Here is a 23,370-nt window from a genome sequence, read left to right as displayed (position 1 = left end):
AATTTTATTAATGTAATATTATATAATTAAATATAAGTATAAAATTATTTTACACTAATAATATCTTAAAATTAAATTCTTAAAATCCGTAGTATATTCAATGTATTAAAAATAAAAAAAATATTTTTTAATAAATTTTAATTAAATATTTATATATTTTTTGAAAAATAAAAGATTTGATAAATATGACATGATTCTAAAATTTGATATGAGTATATAATTGAGTGGGATGAAATTTTGGGCAGACAATTGTATAAAAAGAGTAAAATATATATTTTGTCTTTAAAGTTTAGTAAAAATTTTAAAAATATTTCTAAATTTTATTTTATTTTAATTTTATCTTAAAAATTTTTTATTTGTATCAAATATACTTTTAACAATTAATTTTTTAAAAAATTTAAGACCAATCTAACCATTTATATAATATATAATATATTTTTTTGTTATAAACGATGAAGAGAGTAAAATCTAAAAGTAAAAGCTTATAGATAGAAAGTAAAAGTGCATTTCTGGCTTTTTATTTATTTAATTTTCTAGGTAAGTAAACTATAATTTGAGCATTAACCATTTTAATAATAAAATTTATAAATTAATTTTATAAAGATAAAAAATTAAAATAATAAAAGTATTCGATAGATTATTTATTTTAAATAATTTTGTCAAATTAATTTAAAATTTGGGGAACGTGGTAAAGGAGGTAAACTTGGATTTTTCTGGGTTTCACCCGAACAGATTCGAATCCCTCTGTCTCTGATTTTCAATCTTCACTTTCTTTTCTCCAAATTAGGGTTAGGGTTTTTTCCAATTTCCCACTATCAACAATCCAAGACACTCGATTGAACTCAGCAGTAACTAAAATGGAAGAGCAATCAGTAGTAAACGGCATCGTTTCAGGTTCAAGCAGTTCCAGAACGACACAGGAGCTTGCAATGGAAGGCCAGAAGTACCTCGAAGAAACCATAGAGTACGCTTTTCAGATCCTATCTTCCATGAACGACGAGCTCTGCAACCCCGTTTTGTGGTCCATTGCTTCTCCGTCTGCAGCTTCCTCAGCTTCCCCGCTTCACCATAACAACGGTCCTTCTTCTCACTCTTCCAACGGTGGCGCCGGAGATGCTGCCTCCGATAACTCCAACCACCATGCTGAGAGTGGTGCCGTTGGTGGAGGAGCTGGCGCTGGTGGCGCACTCGAAGAGGCAAGGTTTCGCTATAAGAACGCTATTGCTTCTCTTCGAAACGTTCTCGAAGCAATTCCCAATTCTCAAAAGGTACATTTTTTTTTGTTTTCAGAATTTGAAGACAAACCATTTTTATGTATGTGACAGTTGCATATAAATTAAACTCTTATTTATTCAATATATTTTATTTTTTGGCACATGCATGGTTTGGATAGGGATTAAGTTTTTAGAACTGTCAGAATACTATGGTAATTGTTGTTCATAGAGTACTGAAAATGATCTATCTGGCTGAAGGATTAACGAATGATTATCTCAAGTAAAGTGGTTAGTTAATTCTAAGTGTATGACATATTCATATGATATCAAGTTAGTTAATTATTGAGTGGTTTCAAATATTTTCTCACAAGAGTTCCAAACTTATCCATTCATGTGTTTTATATATAATTTGTTCCATGACTATGATAAACACTGGTGTGATAGTGATCTTACTAAAGGATAAAACAACAGAACCATAGTTGTAGAACTATAATACATCACCTTCACTGAACTTGTTTCTTGTGTATTATCATGTCATCTGCCGGAATTTGAACCATGCAGTGTAAAATGAAGTTTAAAGGATATTGGCATGCAAACTTGCATATTCTTTATTGTGAACTTAACAACTTTTTGTCTAGGGATGCTTTTTTCCCTTTTCCCACGAAACTAAATAGGTCGGTGTTACAGGCAAAATCATTTGACACTGGTTCAACTGATAGTCCAATGGAATTGGATGATATGGAAATTGAGAAATTGGAGGAGCGAGCCTCTTCTCTAAGAAAGGTAAGTTGCAGCGAAGTTTTTATATGTTTCTATAAACTTTGATATATTTTTATGATAAATATTTCAACTCCTGAACATTGAAATTGTCACTTTGGGCTCAAATTTTGTGTATTGGGGGATCCATGTTATGTCAGCTAAGTTTACTGGAAGCTATTTTATTCTTCTAGGGGCTTGCCAATCTAACTGGTTAATACTGCTGAAACAACTTAATTGGGTTAATAAATTTAGCTTGCTGAAACAAGCTATTTTGTTTTTCAAATTATATTTATTGTGTTTAACATTTGAATATCTGTTCGTTAATATAGGAGCTTGCCAACAAGAACATGCACCTAAAGATACTCATTGATCAACTGCGTGATCTTCTCTCTGATATATCAACGTGGCAAAGTCCTTATTCAACCTGAAGATTAGGATGAACTCTTAAATTTGAGGATAGTATCATAAAATGAAAACCTGAGTTCAGAGTACAGTAAGTGATAATTATGCCTCTTGATATTCTAACACTTGAAGTTGCATAGTTGATCACAAAAGGGATCTTTTCCTTCCCTGAGATTATTGTTTAATGTGCGATTACGATTAGAATTTTTTTACTTAACTATTATCAAAGAATTAAGTCATCCGATTGTTATGACAAGAATTGTATTTGTTACCTTATTTTTTTTATATAGGTTTAAGATTGGTGCCTTTTATTTCCAGGTCCAGTTTGAAAATTACCATATTCATTTATTTGATTTTGAGAAATATTTGATTAAGGGATGGGAAAGTGTGGCTGAGGCTTGTGTACTAGTGGCAAATATGTTTGCCTCTTAGAGAGACACACCAAGCGTGATCCCTAGTGGTTGAAAAAGAGCTTCTAGTGTAGTGTGTGAGTGGGTGTGTATGAACCAAAAAAAAGGGGATGGGAAAGTGGTTACATAGTTTAGTGATAAAAAATCTTCAAGTTTAATGAGAAAAGATCTCCCTCTTCTTTACTTGTGAGTTAAGAAAATAAAGGATAAAGGTCTTTCTCTACTTTGAGAGAGAAAATTGTTGGGATTTCAAATTTAAAAAAAAAAAAAAGAAAAAAGAAACCAAGATGAGATTGGTATCCATTGATCCTTACTCTCTATAAAGTGAAAGAATCTATACCTACCATCTTCTTTACTTTCCCTTTTATTTCTTTCATGCCTGTGATTTCTAAACATGATCCTAACAACCTTCTTTTTTCAATGTTGTGTAGCAGGATTTCTGGTCTCACGGATCTGGTGTCATTCTTTAGCGGAATTCTTTGTTTTCCTCTATCCTCAGAAACAAAAATGCTATGCGCATAAAAAAAAATCAGCCATTAAATTTGTCATCATATATTTTTGTATAAATACATTGTTTTTTAATTTATTGTCAATATGTATTTTATATTTTATTATAAAATTTATATTGTAGTTAATTTAGTGTCTTTGTTTTTGTGTAAGTAGCATGATTGCTTTGAAAAATATGCGACCCTTTAACATTTCTAGGACACTCAAAGGGATGATTTTTATTATACTGCAGATAATACATTCTCTCTTTACTGTTTCTTCTCTACTTGGGAGTTAAAGAATAGGTTTTGTAAATAAATATTATGAATTTCTGATCAGTACTTCTATATAACCCTTGAATTTTTATTTTATAAATTGCCTCCTTTTCAGGCAAGATTATCGTTGTCAACTACTTTTCAATGCCCAATTACAACACCAATAAAAGCATCTTCAATGCCCAATTACACAACCATAATAAAATCATATACAATTCAATTAAATATATCAAATCAAATACAATTTAAACATAAGTTTAACATAATGATATATATAAAATTTTTAATATATAAATTAAAATAAAAATGAACTAGAGTTATTTACACAACTTATATATATAAAGACATTTAATTAATTTTTTTTTTCGCGGATCCTTGTGAGGTAGGTATATCAATTCCTTCCTCCATCCCAATTTATCCACGGGACAGGTTTCAGTCCTGTGGGAATACTAATCTGTAGTTACTGTAGATGTCAAAAATAATATCCAAAAAATATCTTATTGGAGTTGCACTAAGTTCAGTTTGGGTAAATAGCTTAATTAATTTTTTTTTTAAAAAAAGCTTAAACAATAAATAACTATATTAAAAATAGCTTATAAATAAATTATTTTGTATTTTGATTTTTAGTTCTAAAAGTGCTTATTTTATAAAAATGTGATAAAAAGTAGTATTATGAGAGAAGTCTTTTTTTTTTTAACTTCTCTATAAGTTCCTAAATAGTTTCTTAGAAAGCCGTAATTTAATTTTAAAAATTGCACCAGACATTATTACTACTACTTTTCATAAATAAAAAGCTCAAAAAAATTATTTTAAAGCTTCCCAAACATACCCTAAAGGAGGGTGTTTGCCGTTTGATTTGAAAAGAAAATTCACTCAACCCAAATGAAATTTTTGACAACTATGGAATCAAACCAAAATTTGGACGTTTTCATTATAATAATAATAATAATAATAATAATAATAATAAAATGAATGCCAGAAAATCATTTGCATGAAAAACAGAAGGAACTCAATAAAATCGTGGTGCTTCATTTATAATATGATTTGTACTTTGTACAAGAAGACTAAAATTTTTCTACTGCTAACTTTAAGCACTAACCAAACCATTACTCTTCGAGTAAATGTTTGAAGAAATAAAAACAAAATGAACCTTTCTTCACACACAAGATACCAGACCACATTGGCACACACCCTTCCCTACTATTGAAACTTCAGTTTCAATAACCTAACAGTATCTTAACACCAGAACAATCTCACAACCTATAATAATTAATAATTAGATAAAAGATAACCACACTTGTCCTCTTTTTTTTTTCTTTTATTACTCCTATCAATTGTGAATTGAAGTTCTAGTAGTGAGGGAGGATCTCATATCAACAATAGCAGATTCATCAGCCCCTAGCTTGATGGCTTCTTTGCTAGCTCTTATGAACCTTGAAACAGCTCCTTTTACATATCCATGAGCTTCCTTCACACTCATCTTCTTGCTCATTTCGTCCGGGAAACTGCTCAAGAAGTGGTCACCATTGAGAACAGCTGCCAATTGAACCACCTCACTCTGAAACTCGGATAGCTTGCCGTCTTCTTTCGCTTCGGTCTTCCTTAGAGGTGTTACATCCGGTAGAGTCACTAGAACAAACATACCACACAATCTTAATTCAATTACCACATGATGCCACATACATGAAGGAACTTGACAATTCGATACGAAAAGATTTGGAAATGATACCTGGGCAATCTGTTCTTGGGGAACTTAACTCCCCAACAATATGCTCAAATGTCCCAGCCCATGCATCTCTATGAGTCAAGAAGTTAGATGAAAGGTTGAACATCTTCTTTATGGTGGCAGGGATGGAAGAGTGCTCAAACTCGGAGTTTTCGGTAGGTCCTTTGGCCCTACTTACAACTACAAAACCAGATCAGTGTAGTACATTAGTTCACATTTCAAACTAATCATGGGTAGCTTGAAGTTTAAGATTCCAACATATACAATCAATCAATTACAACCCACACTTACTCAACATTCAACTACAAAAGAACAAACCTCAAAACACAAGGAAAAGGACAAAAGCATATATAGGCTCTAGAAAATCAACCAATGGAATTGGGTTCAAGGTTAGTTAAGGCTATCTGATCCCTAAAAGGCATCATAATCATCATTACATGGGACGCAATACGTTCCAGTACATAGATGAATTGATACGCAGCTCGTGCGAATTGGTACGCAGTATACTACCTAATTGGTGAATTCATGTAACTATGATGAGAATACCCTTGAAAAGAAAGTAAAGAGGTCAAGGACAAGGAAAACAAATCTAGTATCCAATGGAATTGGTTTTGATAACCCACTAGAAGCTACAAAATGGTAAACTATGAGGATTTTAACCTTACCAGTCCCTTTCTTGATCCAAGGAGACACCATGATCGTGGGCACGCGAACGCCTAATCTATCAAATTTGAAGAAATAAGGAGCTGGACCGGTGTTTCCATCCGGACTAGGGATGTTTTCAAAAGGAGTCTTGACATGATCATAGAATCCACCATGTTCATCATATGTAATGATGAGAAGAGACTCATTCCATTGAGGGCTTGCTCTTAGTGTCTCATAAACCTCCTTAACAAGCATTTGTCCATTAGCAACATCATGAGATGGATGATCATCATTGGCCGGAATACCGGTCAAATCAAAGTACCTAGGCTCAATCACAGTCAATGGTGGAAGCTTTCCATCTCTAGCATCTTTCTTGAACTTGAAATCATACTGATGGAATTTCCAAATGTACTTCAATTTCCTCAAATTCCTATAGAACAAAGTTGTGGGGATGTTTTGGAAATAAATCCCAAAGTCCAAATCATTCTCATGCAATGAATCAAAGATGGTTTTTTGTGGATACCCTTTTGCTAATTGCTTCTTGATATGGCTTGTTGAGCCATGAGAAGTAGCAGAATACACAAAAAGCCTATTGGGTTGAGTTGGACCAGGAATTGAAGAAAACCACCTATCAAAAACGGCAAATTCCCTAACCAAAGTGGCATAAATAGGAACAGACTCAGGTCTGAACCCTTTCATCACAGTCTCAGAGAGATTCTGAGACAGAGACAATGCTTGTTCCACAAAACCAGACATTGAAGGAATTGAACCTCCTGAACCAAATACCTGTTCCATAACATCCTCAAATGAATGTCCTGGATCCGGATCCACAAACTCAGCATCATCAGTGAAGCAGATTGTACCATTCCTTGGGTTCGTGGAATTAACCGGGTTGCATTCATCACCTGTGACACCATCAATCAAAGGGTTGATTTCCTTCTTCATCCAACCCAACATGTGATCAAACGAACGGTTTTCCATAACCAAAACAACAATGGTCTTAATAGGTTGTTGTTGTTGTTGTTGTTGTTGTTGTTGTGCTGTTGCAAAACCAGAACTTGTTGGGTTAAGGAACACACTTGACACAGTGAGAAAGAGCAAAACAATGAAGGAAACAAGGTTTGGTGGTGATGATTTGGGTTTGATAACCCCCATTGTTAAACACCAAAGTTGGATTCTTTTGCCAAATGGGTATCTAAAAATGCAAATTTCGTAATGTAAATGTGAATCTAAGAACTAAGAAGGTTTTTTTGTAACAATGGATATGGTTGAGGAAGTGTTTAGATAGCAGTAATAGCAAAGTAAGTACATGAGAGAGCAAAGAGAAGCTTCTGGTTATGGTTGTTCTGTTTTTGTGCATTACCTCACTGAATCAATCACTCAAGTTCAAGTGGGAATATTATTTGGAAAAAGAAGAAAAAGGTGACGCAATTAATGGGAATGTGAAAATTGAAAGTGTCGTATTGTGGTTCCTACACCCTCCTTTTACGCACACTCTGTTTAAAGCATTCTTACTAGTAGTTTTTTTTTTTAATGGGACAAGAAATAATTCGTTCTGAATTTAAATTTTATTTAAAGGTTTATAAGTTGCTGTATTTATAAGATAAAATTTAAATTTTTATATTTATTTAAGCGAATAAATGAATTGAACATTCAATCAACTCAAATTAGTAGTATTTAATTCAAACTCCACTTTTATAGGTCATAATTATTAATATATTTTTAAATTTTAACTATATTAAGTGTATATAAAAAATTAGTTATTAAATTAATTATTCATATAAAATATATATTAGAATATAAAATATATATTAAAAATAAATTAAATAATATATATATTTATACACAATATATGATGATTGATTTTTTGTTCATATAATATTTTTTATTTTTAATATATATATTTTTAATAATGTTAATCAAATGGCATAGTCTTCTCATACTTACCTAAGAAGTCGTAGGTTCGAATCTCCCTATTTTTGATTAAAAAAAAAACATAAGAAAACAAATTAAAGAAACTAACTACACAAATATTTTTTTTCTTTATTTTGTGAAGAAGAGAGAATGAAAATAGTCGATGAGAATAATAGCTCAAATGGCATAGTCTCCTCATACTCAATTAAGAGGTTGCGGGTTCGAGTCTCCTATCTTTGGTAAAAAAAAAAAAAGAATGAAAATAGAGTTGTTAATTATTTAAAATTTTGTAATAGAATTTTAGGATTGTCATTATTATTTTTTATTTTCTTTTAAGTAGTTTGTTTTTGGGTTTAGAGAAGCAAGAAAGAATTCTTCCATTAATAAAAAGAAATCAAACTAGAATTTTGTTAATATAAATTTGTTCCTTCTTAACTACCTCAAAGTCTCAAACTTTGTTCACTTTATAATCTATAAGGAAATATCCTATGTGATTATGTCTTATTTAATTATTTTGTACATGTATAGAATAATGATAGTCCTTTTGTCATTAGGTCAGTATGCATTAATTATATTTCATATGATTGGAAGAGAACTTTGTCACGTAATAGAAATAAGTATATGATTAAATAGTGATTTGGGTTCACAAGAACGGAATAACCATTAACCAACCCTTTGATGTGGATTAGAATCCTAAATTTCGAAGAATTTGAAAGACATGAATCTTGGGCAGCTAGGTACTTAGCTTGTTGATATGAATTTAAAGTTAATTTAATCCTATAAATCTTTCTTGTCATGTAACGAAGTTGTAATTTCTCGTGATGAAGAAAGACAAATGATGCTGAGCTGGCATTTGCAAATAACTTCAATTTAGTAGAAATTAATCAAATTATTATTGGCTGTCTCTTGATGAGTATCAAATTCCGTTCATTAAATAATTACAAAGTTCATCATCATCATCATATATATATATATATATTCATTATTTCGTATCATTCAAAATTAAAAATACTACTATGATTGGAAAATAAATATGTGAATTAAAAGCGGCAATCATTTGAAACTTACCACCACATGAATTAATAAAGCAGGTAAAAAGAAAGAGACTTCAATCCTTTCCCGTACAACAATATCTTAATTAAACAAAAGGAAAAAAAAAAAAAAAATATATATATATATATATATATATATATATATATATTATCTGGTCTTGCAATTAAAATGAATATGAAAGTAATAAGTTGAATTTTTCATATAAGGACAGAAATTGAAAGTTTGAAACTGCAAATTTTCTGAAAACTAGCAACACAATCCACGCGTTTGAGACCACAAGGGAATTTGTAGTTATATATTTTAGTATTATTTTATATTCTTGAGGAAATTAAATATTTTAGTTATATTTTATGTTATATTATTTTAGTTATGTAGACTAATTGGTGGTCACTTGTACATTGACATGCACACAGTAATGCATGTGAGAGACAAGAACAACGTGCAATTTATTTATTTATTTATTTATATTCACTATTATTATTAACAATTAGCATAACATCATTTGGATTCCTAAATTTAGATTTTAAATTTGAGTGTTTTATATATTAATATTCTTTTACTTTCTAGTGTTATTTTTATATGAACCTCGCTTTAGGATTTGGGTTTTAAGCTTTATTATGGTAGTGTCATCTTTTCGAGTGTAATTTACTAATTTGTTGCCGGCAACAATTAAATTAACAAAAGAAAAATGGCAATTTCTTTATGCTCGAGTTGAGAGTAACATGGTTATGATTCTGTCGGTGCTTATGGTCAAAAGAGCACAGAAAAGAATAGTTGTGAATTGTGACGCGCTTTGCTTTCTGTTCTTTTTTTTTTTTTTTTTTTTTGTCCTACTTTTGAATTATTTTGAGGGAAAAATAGTAGGGGAAAACGAAATTGATTTTCAGACAAACATGGGGCCAATAGGGCCCAGATACAAACAAGAGACTCGAAATCAAAAGATTGGATGGGCCAAATGGGCCAGACCATGTCTTTATGCTGGAGCCTGGAGCGTTCCAAGCCTCTCATCTGACCAAAAAACATATAAAACACCAATAATATGAAAAACAGCAAAATACAAATAGTTACCTAAAAATAATTCATTTATTTCCTAGTATATATATCTTTAATCTATAATAAAAGAGTTGGCATTGGATAACTAATTTGTAGTCTCTCTTCACGGTTGGATGCTAATTGATTTCAAAGGTAAAGTGTTATTTACTTAAATAATAGAATAGCCAAAGAGGATTAAAAAAAGTGATAAAATCTAAAAACACACCTCAGAAAAGATGTGAGTCCGAATTTTCTGGGGTAGACATTATGTAGTAGTAACAGCCACAAATCTGGCATAAATAATTAAGAAGAATCCTCATCAACTAGAGAAAAAGATTTTAATTCAATTTGGTTCAAGAAGTAAAAGATAATGTTAATTAGTAAGAAAAAGGAAGTTTACATTATCAAGTCTCAATTATACCAAGTCAATCAATCTTTGTAACACTATCATTAGTATTTAGTCATTACACACAGCTTATTAAACTTTTTACTGATAAAGTACAAACAAGATCATTATTGTAAGAGAAAAAAAAAATCATCATCCCCTCCAAACTCAATCCTGAGTGATTGACTTTATGAACTCACATAGATGAGGGAAGAAAATGGACACAAACTTGTGGTTATGCCGTTTGTTCTTGTACACTATGCAGGGCTGATGACGCTGCAGAAAACTAAAATTGTAAATATACAAGCAACGATCTATGCTGCAACCAAAGTGAAGGCTAAAAAAATGCTTTTGACCTTTTGCCTTTTATTTTTTGTTGAAAAAATTTACCTATAAATGGTTTTCAGTAATACAAAATTTTGGAGCTAGCGGATGTGCATGGCTTCAGCTTGGCGTAGCCACTAAACTTCGATCAAACTCGCTTCAAGTATGTTAATATGCCTAAGCCTGCAACAAGTGCAGCTCCAGCAGCATAGGTACTGTATGCTGAGGCCCATGCATCTTTAGTAGCATGATCCAAACTCCCTGAACCAGAACCTCTCCCATGAATGCGTTTTTCTGTTCCTGTTCCTGTTCCGGTTCCGGTTCCAGAGTAGTCTAAGTACAATCTCAATCCCTGCGAAAATTCATCAATCCATAGTCAGACTCATCGAGGCAGATTTATAGTTTATGATACCTACAAGTACTTCGACCATAAGTCGAATTCCAAGTTTTATATATTGAGGAAGCTACCCAAATAAAGAGAGGGCATTGCCATTTTGCCACAAGCCTCAACAGGTGTAGAGAATGCTTTATCAGATACAAACCACTCTTGAGGAAGTCTACAGGCTTTATCTTGCCCTTAAACCTTCTCAAAATGATCAGTGTCTGAGATTGCATGAAACCAAATGCCATCAAATGGCCAAGGGTTCAACACCACTGAAACTATTATATCTTTTAACAAATTTAATTTCAGCGCGGCTATAATAGACCTGTGCTTCTATAAAAAGTTTCCAGGTTTGCTGGTCCCGTGTGATATCTCTGATCCTATGAAAAGATATTTATACAAAAAATAGAAAGACACATTTATCTTATACTGCACTAGACTAAAATTTCCTTCAAAGCAACAAATGTGTAACCCCCCTTCCAGAAAATGTCCATTCAAGAAAGGATTCAGCAGACATAACAACTATACCTTCATGCCAGTTGTCCTTGCATGGTCTACAGCTGCTGCAAGATCACTGTCTGAAGCCAATATGACTTTATCATGATCTTCGTCTTCATACTGAACATAAAAAAAGAAAAACAATGACCAACTTGCCTCAGGTTGGAATCATGTCAACTCAATCTTATGAATGAATATATAATACAGAAGAGTACCAGAATTTGGGGTAGATTATTGGGGTCAATATCATCACCAAGTCTCTGAAGGATTGAAGTTATAACCTCTGTCATGCTCCGTGTATCTGAATTGCAACCAACCACAGAAACCACTCAACTCATAATTTTCTACTTGCCCTCAAACTTGATGTCAATGTTTAGTATTTACATAGAAGATGCATTACCACAACACACAAGATTGTTAATAATTCAAAACAAATCAAGCACAAAAGTCTTATTATTACTGCATTACTACCTATGAAGTAGATCAAGAAGAAAATACATGATTATATTTGAGGAGTATATGCATCCACTGACTGGAGACTATGCAACCCAGTCTTGTTCAAGTGAGACTCTTGAAAGGACTAGATAGAAAATATGTTGATAGTTATAGTTGACACTAGCATTCACATGCTGTCAAAAGTATAACAGAAACCAGAAAGAGATCCAATTGGTAATGCACTCATACCACATGTGAATCTATGCATTCTGCCCTTCCTATCTTGTATTTTGAATGAAAATATATTTGGCATTCCTGCTGCAAGATAAGTGAGGGATCTCCCAGTTTCCCCTCCTTCTGAAGCAAATTTCAAGGAACTGTCACTGGTACATAATAAATTAAGTGTAAGTACATCAAAAGAATTTGAAATACTTTTCCAAAAAACTCAATACGTATAAACATATATAACCTTCGTGTTTCGTCATCATCATCATTTTGAGTCAAGGCCATGGCCGAATCCCAGAATCTTTGCATCATGGTGCTGGCAGCTTCATTGTTTCCAACCTAATTAGTGGAGAAAATGACATCATGAAACTCTTGCAAAGGGAGAAAAAAGGGCATGCTGGTAACATACTGTGTGCCAATTCACAGGTAAATGGTTACATGGTGTAATTAATTTGTTTAGCATGATCCGTCTACTCCCTTTCCCTTCCTAAGACCCAATTGTTATCTTTGAAAAGTTTTTAAAGAGCAACAATCAGCTAAAACAAATGTTGCATTTTGCCAGGTTCAGAACTAAACTGCAGACTTGAAACTGCTTGTCAATAATAGCCATACATGTTGAGATATCAATGCCTATCAGTACATGGACAGTATTTGATAATTTTAAACCTACATCTAGTCTAAGCAATCAACAATATCAACAGAGCCAAATAAAGGATACTGGTCGGAAGTCTATACATAAATATTTCCATTTATCCCATTTTCATGCAACAAAAATCAAATGGACAGTCCATGCAATAAACAGTATCGAGTATAAAAGTCTATTAAAACACACCTGACTTGCTGTTGCAACAGCAGCATGCGTGACATGAATCACATCAACCACCGCAACTACCCCACCATCTGTTTTCAACCACCCAAATCAGAAAATATATTTGATGCATTAACCTCTTTGCCATTCCAGTTATCATGGCATTACCTCTATCAACCACAGGAAGATGCAAAAATTTCCCATCATGCATAGTGTGAAGTGCATCTACTATTGGTGTATCAATAACTGCACATTCTGGATTAGGAGTCATCACCTACATAGTGTTGAACAGATTCATACAAGAGGGACAATAAAACAATGAAATTCAGAATAGCTTCTTTTTTTCTAAGATATGGTGACATGAAATATTTTACCTTGGTGATCCAAAATCAAAGAACAGAGGAGGTGAACAAAATAAATTAGCTTGCTCTAAACAGCCAAAAAATAAAATTAAGTACCTTCTCAACAGGAGTTGAAACTGGAGGAAGATTTTGCGCAACTACCCGCATCAATATATCCTTGGAACTGAAATTTGTACGCATATTATAATATAAATAAATAAATAATCTAAAGATATATAAAAACAACTGGGGGATGGCAAAAGGAAAAGACAAAGTGGATGGCTGAAAATTTCATTGGCTACAAACTTACGTAAGGATGCCGCGAGGTTTGCCATCAACTGTCACAACAGCAGAACTTGAATGAAGTTCAACCATCTTCTTCGTAGTTGTCAAAACAGAATCTGTTGGTGAAACTGTTACAACCCTGAAAAGAAACACTATCTGTTAAAGTAACTGAAATGGGAACTACATACATAGAATAATTAAGTAGAAAATTTTCATCAACTCAAACAAAAAGAAGATATTACCTACTTTAAATTCTCAGGAATGATCGTAGACAATGATGGCTTAAATATCTGTTCCCGAATAGTCTCAATGAATGTTGAATTGACTGCACAAAGACCACATTAGCATTTAACAAATTCAGCCACTAGAAAGAATAAACCGTGAACCTAACAACAACCAGGGCATCTTCCCCCTCATTAGATTTCAAAGTGAAAGAGATAAGTCTTCAAAAATGAAAATACTCTACAAACCCGCAGTAGATGATCCCCATTGTTTTTCAACACCCTCAACAGCTGCTGCAATTGCTTTTCCTTTCTCAGCTGCCCGTTCCATACGAGCAATAGCATCATACAAGCACTTTGCTATATCAAGTATGGCAACAACTTCTCCATTGTCCACCACAGGTAAATGTCTGAATTTGCCTGTCAACATATGTCAACTCTGTATTAAAACTTAAAAGGAATAACAAAGAATAGTCAACTTGTAAAGAAAAGTGTTCTCTATAAATACAACCAACCTTGCACCATCTTTTGGAGGGCTTCCACTGCAAGAGTTTCAGAAAGGACAAATACTGGATTCTTTGTCATAATCTTAGAAACAGGTGTGTCTTCAAGACTAAGCTCTGAGGCAATAGCTCTTTTTGTTATGTCCTTCAACCCACAAAAATAGGACACAATCATGCATGTTAAAATTGCAAATTCAGGCAGAGTATTAAAACTTTCTTGTTAAATGATGAGAAAAAGTCTTCATGAGTAAATACCTTGTCTGTAAGGATCCCACAGAGCAAAGCATTTGAATCAGTGAGTAATATAGCATCTAATCTGCGAGCAGCCATGCGACGACAAGCTTCATAGATGGTTGTTGTTTCAGGTACTGTTAGAGCCTTTGAAAGACGCAATGATTTTACTGTCCGCTCTGCCGTCAGTCCCCTGATCAGATTTCCAATTGGCAACAAGAGATCATATCATGATTTAAATTGATAAAAAGTGTCATCTTTTTAGATTCTTAAGCAGCATCTATCATAATTCACAAGCTTGTTTAAAGATGAACTAAGTGCACTTATCATCTCATGAAATGTATCCAACATTTTGGCCTTCAGAAATTAAATGATATGTCGTAATGTACGTGATTCAGTGGTTCAGATTAGTTGTGGGCAGTTCTTACTCCTTAGACACAAACATGACTTCGTTGATGTAGATTATTAATGTCAATGCATAATAAGTACATCCAAATAGTACCAGAATATAGCAACAGGTCAACAAGCAACGTTAAAGTACCAAACATTCTGGAATACACTTTTCAAGTACTCTGCTTGTTAAGAGTTCTTGGAAAACGATCTGTTTGGAAAAGTGTTTCAATTATTTGAAGTTGACTACTAACAAACTAGAAACTGACCCCAAAATCAGTAAAGTAATATTGTAATAAACAGTTCGCTGCTACCATTAGTACAAACCAATCAATAAAGCAACGCTTTGCAAAGTAATACTTGTCTGACAATAACACTTTCAAAGTACTTTTGCAATTATAGCACCGAAAAACGTGAATTCTTCTAAAAGCGACATCAAAGAAAGACCACCGGAATTAATAGCTTTTAAATTTTAATAGTACTAACAATAGAATATAGCTTTTAAATATTTTAACATTTTTTTTCTCAAGTTAATTCCTTTACACCTAAAAATAAGAGCAGAGAATCAACAATATGAAAATGCACGTGTTATCATCGAAGTATCGAAGTCTTCCAAGGATTTTGGACATAAATTAAGTCATAAAATGTAAATTTTGACATTGGTACAGTTCTGTAATTGATGAAAAGTTTTTCATTTCATACTTGTGAAAGGTGAAATAGTATCAAAAAAGAGCATTTTTATCCGAAATAAAAAGGAATCATTCGGCTGAAGAAAAAGTAACATTTCTACACAGAACCACATGAAAATAAGAAAGAGAAAAGAACTTGAGTTAACGTACAAGGGACGCGAAGAAGAAAGAGACTTTCGAGCATTAGATTGAGAAGCTCCATGATCAATGGATTTTCTAACAGACGTTATGCTCCTTCGAGACGCACCACTTTGACTTGCCATATTCTATTCCCTTCTACTCCAAATACAAAACCAAAATCAATGAATGAATAAATAAATAAACAAGCAAACTAACAAAATTCAAAATCAAAGAAACTCACCGAAAAGATAGAAGATAGAAGCTAGCAAGTTCAATTTGAAACACTCTGCTGTGAAATTATGTTGACTTCAAAGTGAAGACGAATTAATCGAAAAAACGCAGCTCGGAGTAACGGTGGCCGGGAAAATGACCGGAAAATTGAGTTTCCGGTGAAGCTAAAGGACCGGCCGGCGACTAAGAAAAGAGGGAGAAGGAAGAAAGAGAGAGGAGGAAGCAAACCCTAGGTAGAAGAAGAGAAGAGAAGAGAAGAGAAGATACTATGACGCTATGAGAGATGAGAAGTCAGTGCACGCTAACTTCTGGAAATGGAGCCAATAAAATTCATCCACGTCAGCGATTCTTTCTTCCTTGTCGTGGTGGTGAGAGATGTTAAAAGAAAGAGTAGAACGCCATGCTTTTGGGACATTTTACAACACACGTTACACGTGGAATTTTGTCCAGCGTGCGCGGGTACATGTAACTGTAATAAACTAATAGAAATTATTTGTTAATAATATTTAGATAATTTAATATAGAGTAAAGTATCGTTTTTGTCCCCAACGTTTGAGGTAAGTCATATTTGTGTCCGCAACGTTTAAATCGTCCTATTTGTATCCCTAACGTTTATAAAAGTGATTCAATGTTATCCTACTATCAATTATACTATCAAATCAGATTATATTTTTCAATTATTCTCACTTGGATGTATTCATTCTCAATTAGACCTCACTTGGATGTGTTTGATTTTAATATTATATCCACTATTTATGTTTAGATTCAATTATGTTCTTAGAAAAGTGAATTATGTAAATGTTGTAGGAATTAGTTTTAACTTTTGATGAACTATTTTTCAGAGTGGATCATCGATTTTATACCAGATATTTGTATTCTAACTTCAAGAAGAGATATTTAAACGTTAGGGACACAAATAAAATTTACCCCAAACGTTGAGGACAAAAACGATATTTTACTCTTTAATATATTTAATTAAATTATTTATTTTTAAATATTAATTTTACACAAAAATAATTATATGTAAATTTTTACTTAAAAATTTTCTGGTGTGAAATATTTATTTTGTTAATTTAAAATTAGTTTTAATTTTATTAATACTTTTAAAATTTTAAAAATAATAACAAACTTATAATTATAATCTAAAATATAATTGATTAATCAGAATAAAAACAAATTTATTCTCAAAATTTTTAAAATTTCATAATAATAATGATTAAGAATCGTTAAATAATTAAATATATTTTTACATAAAAATATTTTTATATCAGTAATCATTTTTTCTGTGTTGCCAATAGGCTTGAATGAGGAAGTTTGGAATTGGAGAACTAATATCAAATTATTCGAGATAACAATTAAAATAGTCCTTTAGTTTTAGCTTGATAATCAAAATGATCTTTTTGTTTTAAAACTAATCAAAATAGTATCTCAATTTTAAACTTAAATCAAAATGGCCATTTTGACAATCACCGAATTAACACTATCAACAAAAGTGCAGGGCACGTTAATTTTTTGATTGGCATAATATTAGATAGAGATAATTAACATGGTCCCTTTTTATGGGCGTTAATTTGATGATTGCCGGAAGGACTATTTTGATTTACTATTTAAAACTGAGAAACCATTTTGATTAGTTTAAAATTTAGGGGACCATTTCAATTTTGAATTAAAACTGGGAAACCTTTTTAATTGTTATCTCAATTTCTCAAATAAAAAGTAAACATATATTATATATACAGTAATCTGTCCCTTCAACAAAAAGGGTCACCATGCATTGCTGCTAAGCTTGGCACTTTTGAAACTTTGTGGGGTTCAGAAGTGTCCAATTCAATCATAAAATGAAGCATGGAGATATTAGAACATTACCACATAACACCACACAAATTCCATGAGCATCCAAAGCAACATTATTATTAAATACACCATAAGATAGTTTTATCAATTTTTATAGCAAAGAGGAAACAAACCATCATATTCAATTTAGCAATGTACATCTCATGAGACAAAGACCTGAGAAAAATCTAACATCCCATAGATGGAGGGGTATATGACATTACCAAATATACAGAGCTGTAAACATGCAGACAGCAGTTAACATGGCTTCCTTCTCGACTAATCATAGTAGTAAAAGGACGCACGATTTCTCCGCCACAAAATACTCCGGCCACTGGTAGCCCTGGAAAACACTCTAAGAGCGGGGAGCTATCCACATTGTGACATCCAAAGAATGATTCGCCGCGGCCATAACAAGCAAACACAAGGCCCCCAAAAACACAACTATTGTTTCCTTCACCCTTGAGCTTAATATTCTTCAGAGCATCATGGACCTTAGTAACTGAAGCTTGTGCGGCATTAGGATCAGAATAGTAGAATTGGAAGATATCTCCTGTTTTCATGCCAGTTCCATCAACGTAGAGGTACTCTTCATCACCTCTGTCCAAAACACAATAGCCCTTTCTAATGAGGGAGTTTAAAATAGAGAACATTTTAATGCTTAACTTTGAAGTAATAAAATATAGGAGCAATGCTACATGACCAGCAAATATTATCATTTTTTTACATGCATTTGGCCAGCAATAATTTGCACTCATATTTACAGATGTTTTGCACACAAGAAACATATAGTTTGCACCTATATTTATCAGAGTTTTGCACACATGAATCAATACAGTTTGCACCCACATTTTTTTGAGTTTGCACACATGAATTAGTAAAATTTATTTGTTAAAGACAATTTATTGTTTGTGCTGGCCAAATCATGACAAAAAATACTAAAAATTACTGACCTCCAAGAGTTTCTCTAAATATAATTGTACCTAGAACGAACAAGAAATACGAGTTGGAATATTGGTCAGAGTTCCAACTTCCAAGAATCTAAATGACAGCATAATATAGATAGTTACATGCTTGACCAATTTTGCTAAGGTTTATCAATGTAGCACATGATTCCCCAATAAGGTAAAAAAAAAAAACAAAAAAAACAAAAAAAAAAAACATAAAATTTTGCGGTGATTTTCAGTTGATATTCATTGATTTGCTTACATATCATAACCGTCATGCCATAAGCAGCTGTATAATACCAATTACCTAAATTGGCCAAAATTTGCGATATTTGTTTAAAATGACAAAGAAGATAAAAATAATAAGTGTTTTGTATCATACCCCACAACTCCATGATATGCAATACAAGATCTTGGTGTTGGCTTCCCTCCTTCTATCGAGACTTTTCTGTTTTTAATCACCCCAATGTACAAATCAGGTGATGCAATATGATTTTCCAGCTGCCACATTTTTGTTTAAGGTTCAGAAAACTACAAATTAAAGAATAAAAAGGGAAGGCAACAACAGATAGCATCACCCTATGTTATCTTCAGTTTTGCAGCAAAAACTAGCATACCAAATTTACTAGTCAAGTGTGCATTAATTTTTTTTTTCATCATGATCAATACCAAAACTTATAATCATAGTTTACTTGAAGGGATATAAAATGATAAAATAGGAGAAAATCAGCATGATATAATGGCACGAACATATTTAGTTAAAATTCCATTAAATCAATCTTATAAGAACTCAACTAATTTTATTTACTTATTTGTCTCTACTTCCAAAATAAGTTCTCGTCAAATTGTTTTGCTCCTAATTCCATTAATCTTATCTTGCAAAGCATTTTGAAAAGGGATGAGGGTTAATTACATTATATCAAGGTTTGTTATTCAAGAATGGAAATGACAGTTTTATCGAAAAATACACACACAAAAGTTGCGCACCAAATTGTTAATGTCATCCAGAATACTTTGACCATCAAGAAGTTGTTGTTGCCCTTCCCTCTTGGCAGTTAACCATGTTGAACAATCAGTGTTGCTTGTTCTGACTGAAGCTGCCTTGTATGTTGTACCCACAGGTGAAACACCATTTGACAATGCAACATGAAATTTAATATTTCCTGTATTGAGAAATCATTCCACAAAAAAATGAGTAACTTGTGAAGAATTGCTAAAATAAATGAAAACTAAAATAATACATGTAACTCAATATCAAGGCTTTGTATCCGGAAACAATCACTTCTAAGATCATATGCATAAGACACCCTTTATTGTCAGCAACTATATGAGAGAAGAAGCTAATAGATATTTAGACATGTCTAATCTAAGTTGAGGTTATTTCCCAATCATTTATTTATTTTCTTTGAAAACTATTTGAATGATGATACAATTTGTCCCATGAAATATTAGAATATTACACAAGAAAATAAAGGAGTTATCCTTTGAGAAATACATAAAATCACATTCCATATAATGAAAAAGGAGAGCATGCACCATAACAGATTGGTATGGATCATATGTACACCAAGAAACAAGAGCTACCAAAAAGATAGTGAAAAGTACCTGAAGACCTGTCTCTATCCTGAGCAAATACAAGAGCAATAGCATCTAAGGACCCAATTGTATTCCTTTTAGCATTTCCACTTCTGTATATAAAGCAGCCCCTCTCATCACCTACAATAACAGTGTCTCTTGGCATGGCACAATCTGTAATAAAATAAGTCACTAAGTAAACCCAAAACAAACAGCCAACCACATTCCTGAAGCAAAAATATGCGTTATTTGTAATAGGTCAAGAACAGAAGTTGCTCCATCCAGGGGGGAAAGAAAATGCACGTCTTGTAAAAAATCAAGCACCAAATTCCCATTTTATGCATCCCTTATAGATTATGTAGCAAGGCACTAGTCAATGATATATCTTTGATCTATCTACATCAGTGCATTTTAATTCCCTACACTTTTATCAGACAAAAAATGGATACACGCTCTATCAAGTAAAATACCAAATTATGTTATAACTGTTCCTAAAAAAGTTAAACAAAGAGTAACTAGGTATCACCAAAAAAAAAAAAAATCATTAAGAAACACTGTAGGTAAAACAAAATATATGCATACACGTACTACTCACCTAGCTTCTCCATAACTGGATTCATGTCACCATTTGCTTTCTGTGAATCCACATCAGTGTGATTCGGAGTCAAGAATGACATAAACAATGAGAAAATAAAAATATCTATTAACATTAAATAAAATGTTAGCAAGTATGTGGATAACTACTAACTCCAAATAATATAATCCCAACTGGAAATGGGCAGTTGGAGACAGAGGCTGAATATTCCTTGATATCCTTTATAAAATCGTCAACACACACTGATGAATATATCTGCATCAAAAATGTTTTTATTTAAAAACTTCGTTAATCATAAAAGCATAACACATACCAGTCTTAATTTAATTTAATTGTTTAATCTAGATGGTATCAGGGTAATCAAAAGCAGTACAGAATGTCGCATCTACGGAGCTGCAGTGAGGCACCAGAAGGGGTTAGCGCATCTTTCTTAGGAACTTATCTCTATAACTATATCAAAAATATTTCTAAAATAATAGCAACTCATAATTTGTTAATTGTGATGCTAAATGGTAAAATAGTAGCACATTAAGTAAAGAACTACTTGTCTAATGAAGGACCCTACTATTTTGATTAAGAACTTAATTTACAATAAATTAATGCAAAATTGTCACAATTTTAATGCCTTTCTTGGGGGAGCAGAGGGGCCACTAGCCTAAAGGAGCTAAAAAGCCATCGCAACTTAAGGAACCTCTTGCATATATGCTATACTATTACATATTCATTAATATCGGGGATGAGTCAAGGACACATGTCTGAGGATGCAAACTTCAAATTCTTAACAAGAGACTTCGTTACCCGGGTTGGATGCCGTAATGGTATAGCTTCAACCTTTAATCCTGGAAGGTAGCCAACTGTCAATAATATGCCTTCATTTACATTTCTTGCGTAAGATTCACCCTCAAAACCACTAAAAAGGGCTCCCCATTTGACCTACACAAAGTATCCATGTTCAATTGAGTTTACCAAATCCATAACATAAATGGAAACAAGCATCAAGATCCAACCTCTTTAAATTCACTAGTGAGTGCATCCCTTCCTATAATACCATTTGACACGGTAACAATAATCGGAATGTTGCATCCCAGGGTCTTTCTTATCTGCATAAGAGACAGACCAAAGTCAGCGGTGCAAAACAAACAATGCTTCCACCACAAAAACCAGAAGAGATTTTTTAATCCCATACAAGATGCATTATCTTCTCCAAGTCAAATCCACTTCCAACATTGACAATGGCAAAATGAGGCCGAATCGGCTCACACAGAACCTTCTGAAGAACATCATCTACAGCTTCCTGTTAGTATGAAGCACACATTGGTAATCAACTTCAAAAATATTCAACTCACACTATTCCATACCATTCATTTAAGAATCTCAACACATGCACACAAACATCGTTTCTGTCGAAACACAGACCAAATTTTTTCACATTTGATGATAAATTTGAGTTATCAAAAAGATAAATAATAAGGGTAAATGCTCAAATTGGTGACTCAAAAAAAATGCTAGGCATAAAATTAGTCCTTATCATAAATTCAAGCACTAAATTCATTTCCATATATATCACCAATTTGAGGGCAAAATGCAATCTTCCTAAGTTCGTCAGAACATAACATGTATCGTTTTCAGCACAAATTCGAAAATTTTACTCCAAAAACAAGCTGACAGAATCATGAAGCTCCATTTCCATTTTCAATTAACCCTAGCTTTTAAGAAATGTTTTGATTCGGGGGAAATAGGTGAAACTCACGGAAAGTGAAGGATTGAGAGAAAGAGCAGAAGAGAGCTTTGGACGAGTAAGGATTCGATTGCAGACAGAGCTCCATGATTTGCTGACGCAAGCAGCGGAAGCGAACCAACGAGCCGGGAGCCTCGCCAGAATGTTCTGGAGAAGGTCCTCGTTCACCGAACCGAAACTTCCACCGTTCCCGGTGACGTTAGCGTCATTCGAAAGTTCCGCCTTCTTGCTCTGTCTCGATGTCGATGTCGACGGTGACGGTGAGTCCTCCATGCGGTGGTTCAATTTTGGGTCAAGGAAGAAGGAACGAACAACATGATCTAATTTTTCAGACTTTATTTTTTATTTTTTTATTTTTCTTTTCTGATCTGATTTTTTCTTAAATTTTTTTTTTCCAAATAAACAATCAAATTTCTCCCAATTAATTTTTATTTTCAATAAATTAATCTCTAATAAGAAAATAGTAAATACCAACACTTTAGTTAAAAATGAAAATAAATATAAATTAGTTAATATTAACTTAAAAGAAAAGTCTAGGGATAGCAACTTTGTTAAATTTTGACCTGTAACCAGCAAAGAAAAATGAATTATTGGATAAAATTTTACACAATCTCACACCATTAAAACCATTATTGATGACTATTTGATGGCTACAAATCACAAAAATTACTGTCCCCTAGCATTCTTCTAACTTAAAA

At 32.7% G+C, this 23,370-nt stretch overlaps 4 protein-coding genes across 6 annotated transcripts; 1 reads left to right on the top strand and 3 right to left on the bottom strand.

Moving 5' to 3' along the window:
* Window positions 1-681: 681 nt before the first annotated feature.
* LOC107614243 (mediator of RNA polymerase II transcription subunit) lies at window positions 682-3,429 on the top strand. Of its 2 annotated transcripts, none has more exons than XM_016316467.3 (4): window positions 682-1,268; window positions 1,902-1,997; window positions 2,303-2,466; window positions 3,220-3,429. In XM_016316467.3, exons 1-3 carry the CDS (start codon window positions 858-860, stop codon window positions 2,399-2,401), a joined length of 606 nt encoding a protein of 201 aa, XP_016171953.1. In that variant the 5' UTR covers window positions 682-857; the 3' UTR covers window positions 2,402-2,466; window positions 3,220-3,429. The 2 variants fall into 2 exon arrangements, with proteins under 2 accessions (XP_016171953.1, XP_016171954.1); XM_016316468.3 differs by having other exon boundaries at window positions 3,217-3,429.
* Window positions 3,430-4,557: 1,128 nt separating this feature from the next.
* Window positions 4,558-7,404, bottom strand: NPC6 (non-specific phospholipase C6). Its single transcript, XM_016315933.3, has 3 exons — window positions 5,938-7,404; window positions 5,276-5,452; window positions 4,558-5,175 (listed from the first exon to the last, which is right to left on the bottom strand). Exons 1-3 carry the CDS (start codon window positions 7,070-7,072, stop codon window positions 4,877-4,879), a joined length of 1,611 nt encoding a protein of 536 aa, XP_016171419.1. The 5' UTR covers window positions 7,073-7,404; the 3' UTR covers window positions 4,558-4,876.
* Window positions 7,405-10,311: 2,907 nt separating this feature from the next.
* Window positions 10,312-16,343, bottom strand: LOC107612742 (CBS / octicosapeptide/Phox/Bemp1 (PB1) domains-containing protein). 2 transcript variants are annotated; one of them, XR_015896161.1, is made up of 16 exons: window positions 15,995-16,343; window positions 15,784-15,909; window positions 14,579-14,747; window positions 14,336-14,468; window positions 14,070-14,240; window positions 13,846-13,924; window positions 13,625-13,738; window positions 13,432-13,498; window positions 13,142-13,247; window positions 12,998-13,065; window positions 12,410-12,504; window positions 12,190-12,323; window positions 11,721-11,806; window positions 11,536-11,625; window positions 10,692-10,977; window positions 10,312-10,577 (listed from the first exon to the last, which is right to left on the bottom strand). XR_015896161.1 is itself a non-coding variant. In XM_016314462.3 (15 exons), exons 2-15 carry the CDS (start codon window positions 15,894-15,896, stop codon window positions 10,774-10,776), a joined length of 1,629 nt encoding a protein of 542 aa, XP_016169948.1. In that variant the 5' UTR covers window positions 15,897-15,909; window positions 15,995-16,343; the 3' UTR covers window positions 10,312-10,773. The 2 variants fall into 2 exon arrangements, 1 of the variants encoding a protein (XP_016169948.1); XM_016314462.3 differs by having other exon boundaries at window positions 10,312-10,977.
* A 1,530-nt stretch (window positions 16,344-17,873) lies between these two features.
* Window positions 17,874-23,071, bottom strand: LOC107612741 (F-box/LRR protein). Its single transcript, XM_016314461.3, has 10 exons — window positions 22,685-23,071; window positions 22,121-22,228; window positions 21,942-22,034; window positions 21,733-21,867; window positions 21,088-21,189; window positions 20,935-20,974; window positions 20,370-20,513; window positions 19,752-19,927; window positions 19,147-19,265; window positions 17,874-18,417 (listed from the first exon to the last, which is right to left on the bottom strand). The coding sequence occupies exons 1-10, from the start codon at window positions 22,943-22,945 to the stop codon at window positions 18,006-18,008; spliced, it is 1,590 nt and encodes a 529-aa protein (XP_016169947.1). The 5' UTR covers window positions 22,946-23,071; the 3' UTR covers window positions 17,874-18,005.
* Between the last annotated feature and the right edge of the window lie 299 nt (window positions 23,072-23,370).

This window comes from Arachis ipaensis, chromosome B8, assembly GCF_059453495.1.
Source record: "Arachis ipaensis isolate K30076 ecotype BB chromosome B8, ASM5945349v1, whole genome shotgun sequence".
NCBI lineage: Eukaryota > Viridiplantae > Streptophyta > Magnoliopsida > Fabales > Fabaceae > Arachis > Arachis ipaensis.
This window is presented reverse-complemented; position numbering and strand designations above follow the sequence as displayed.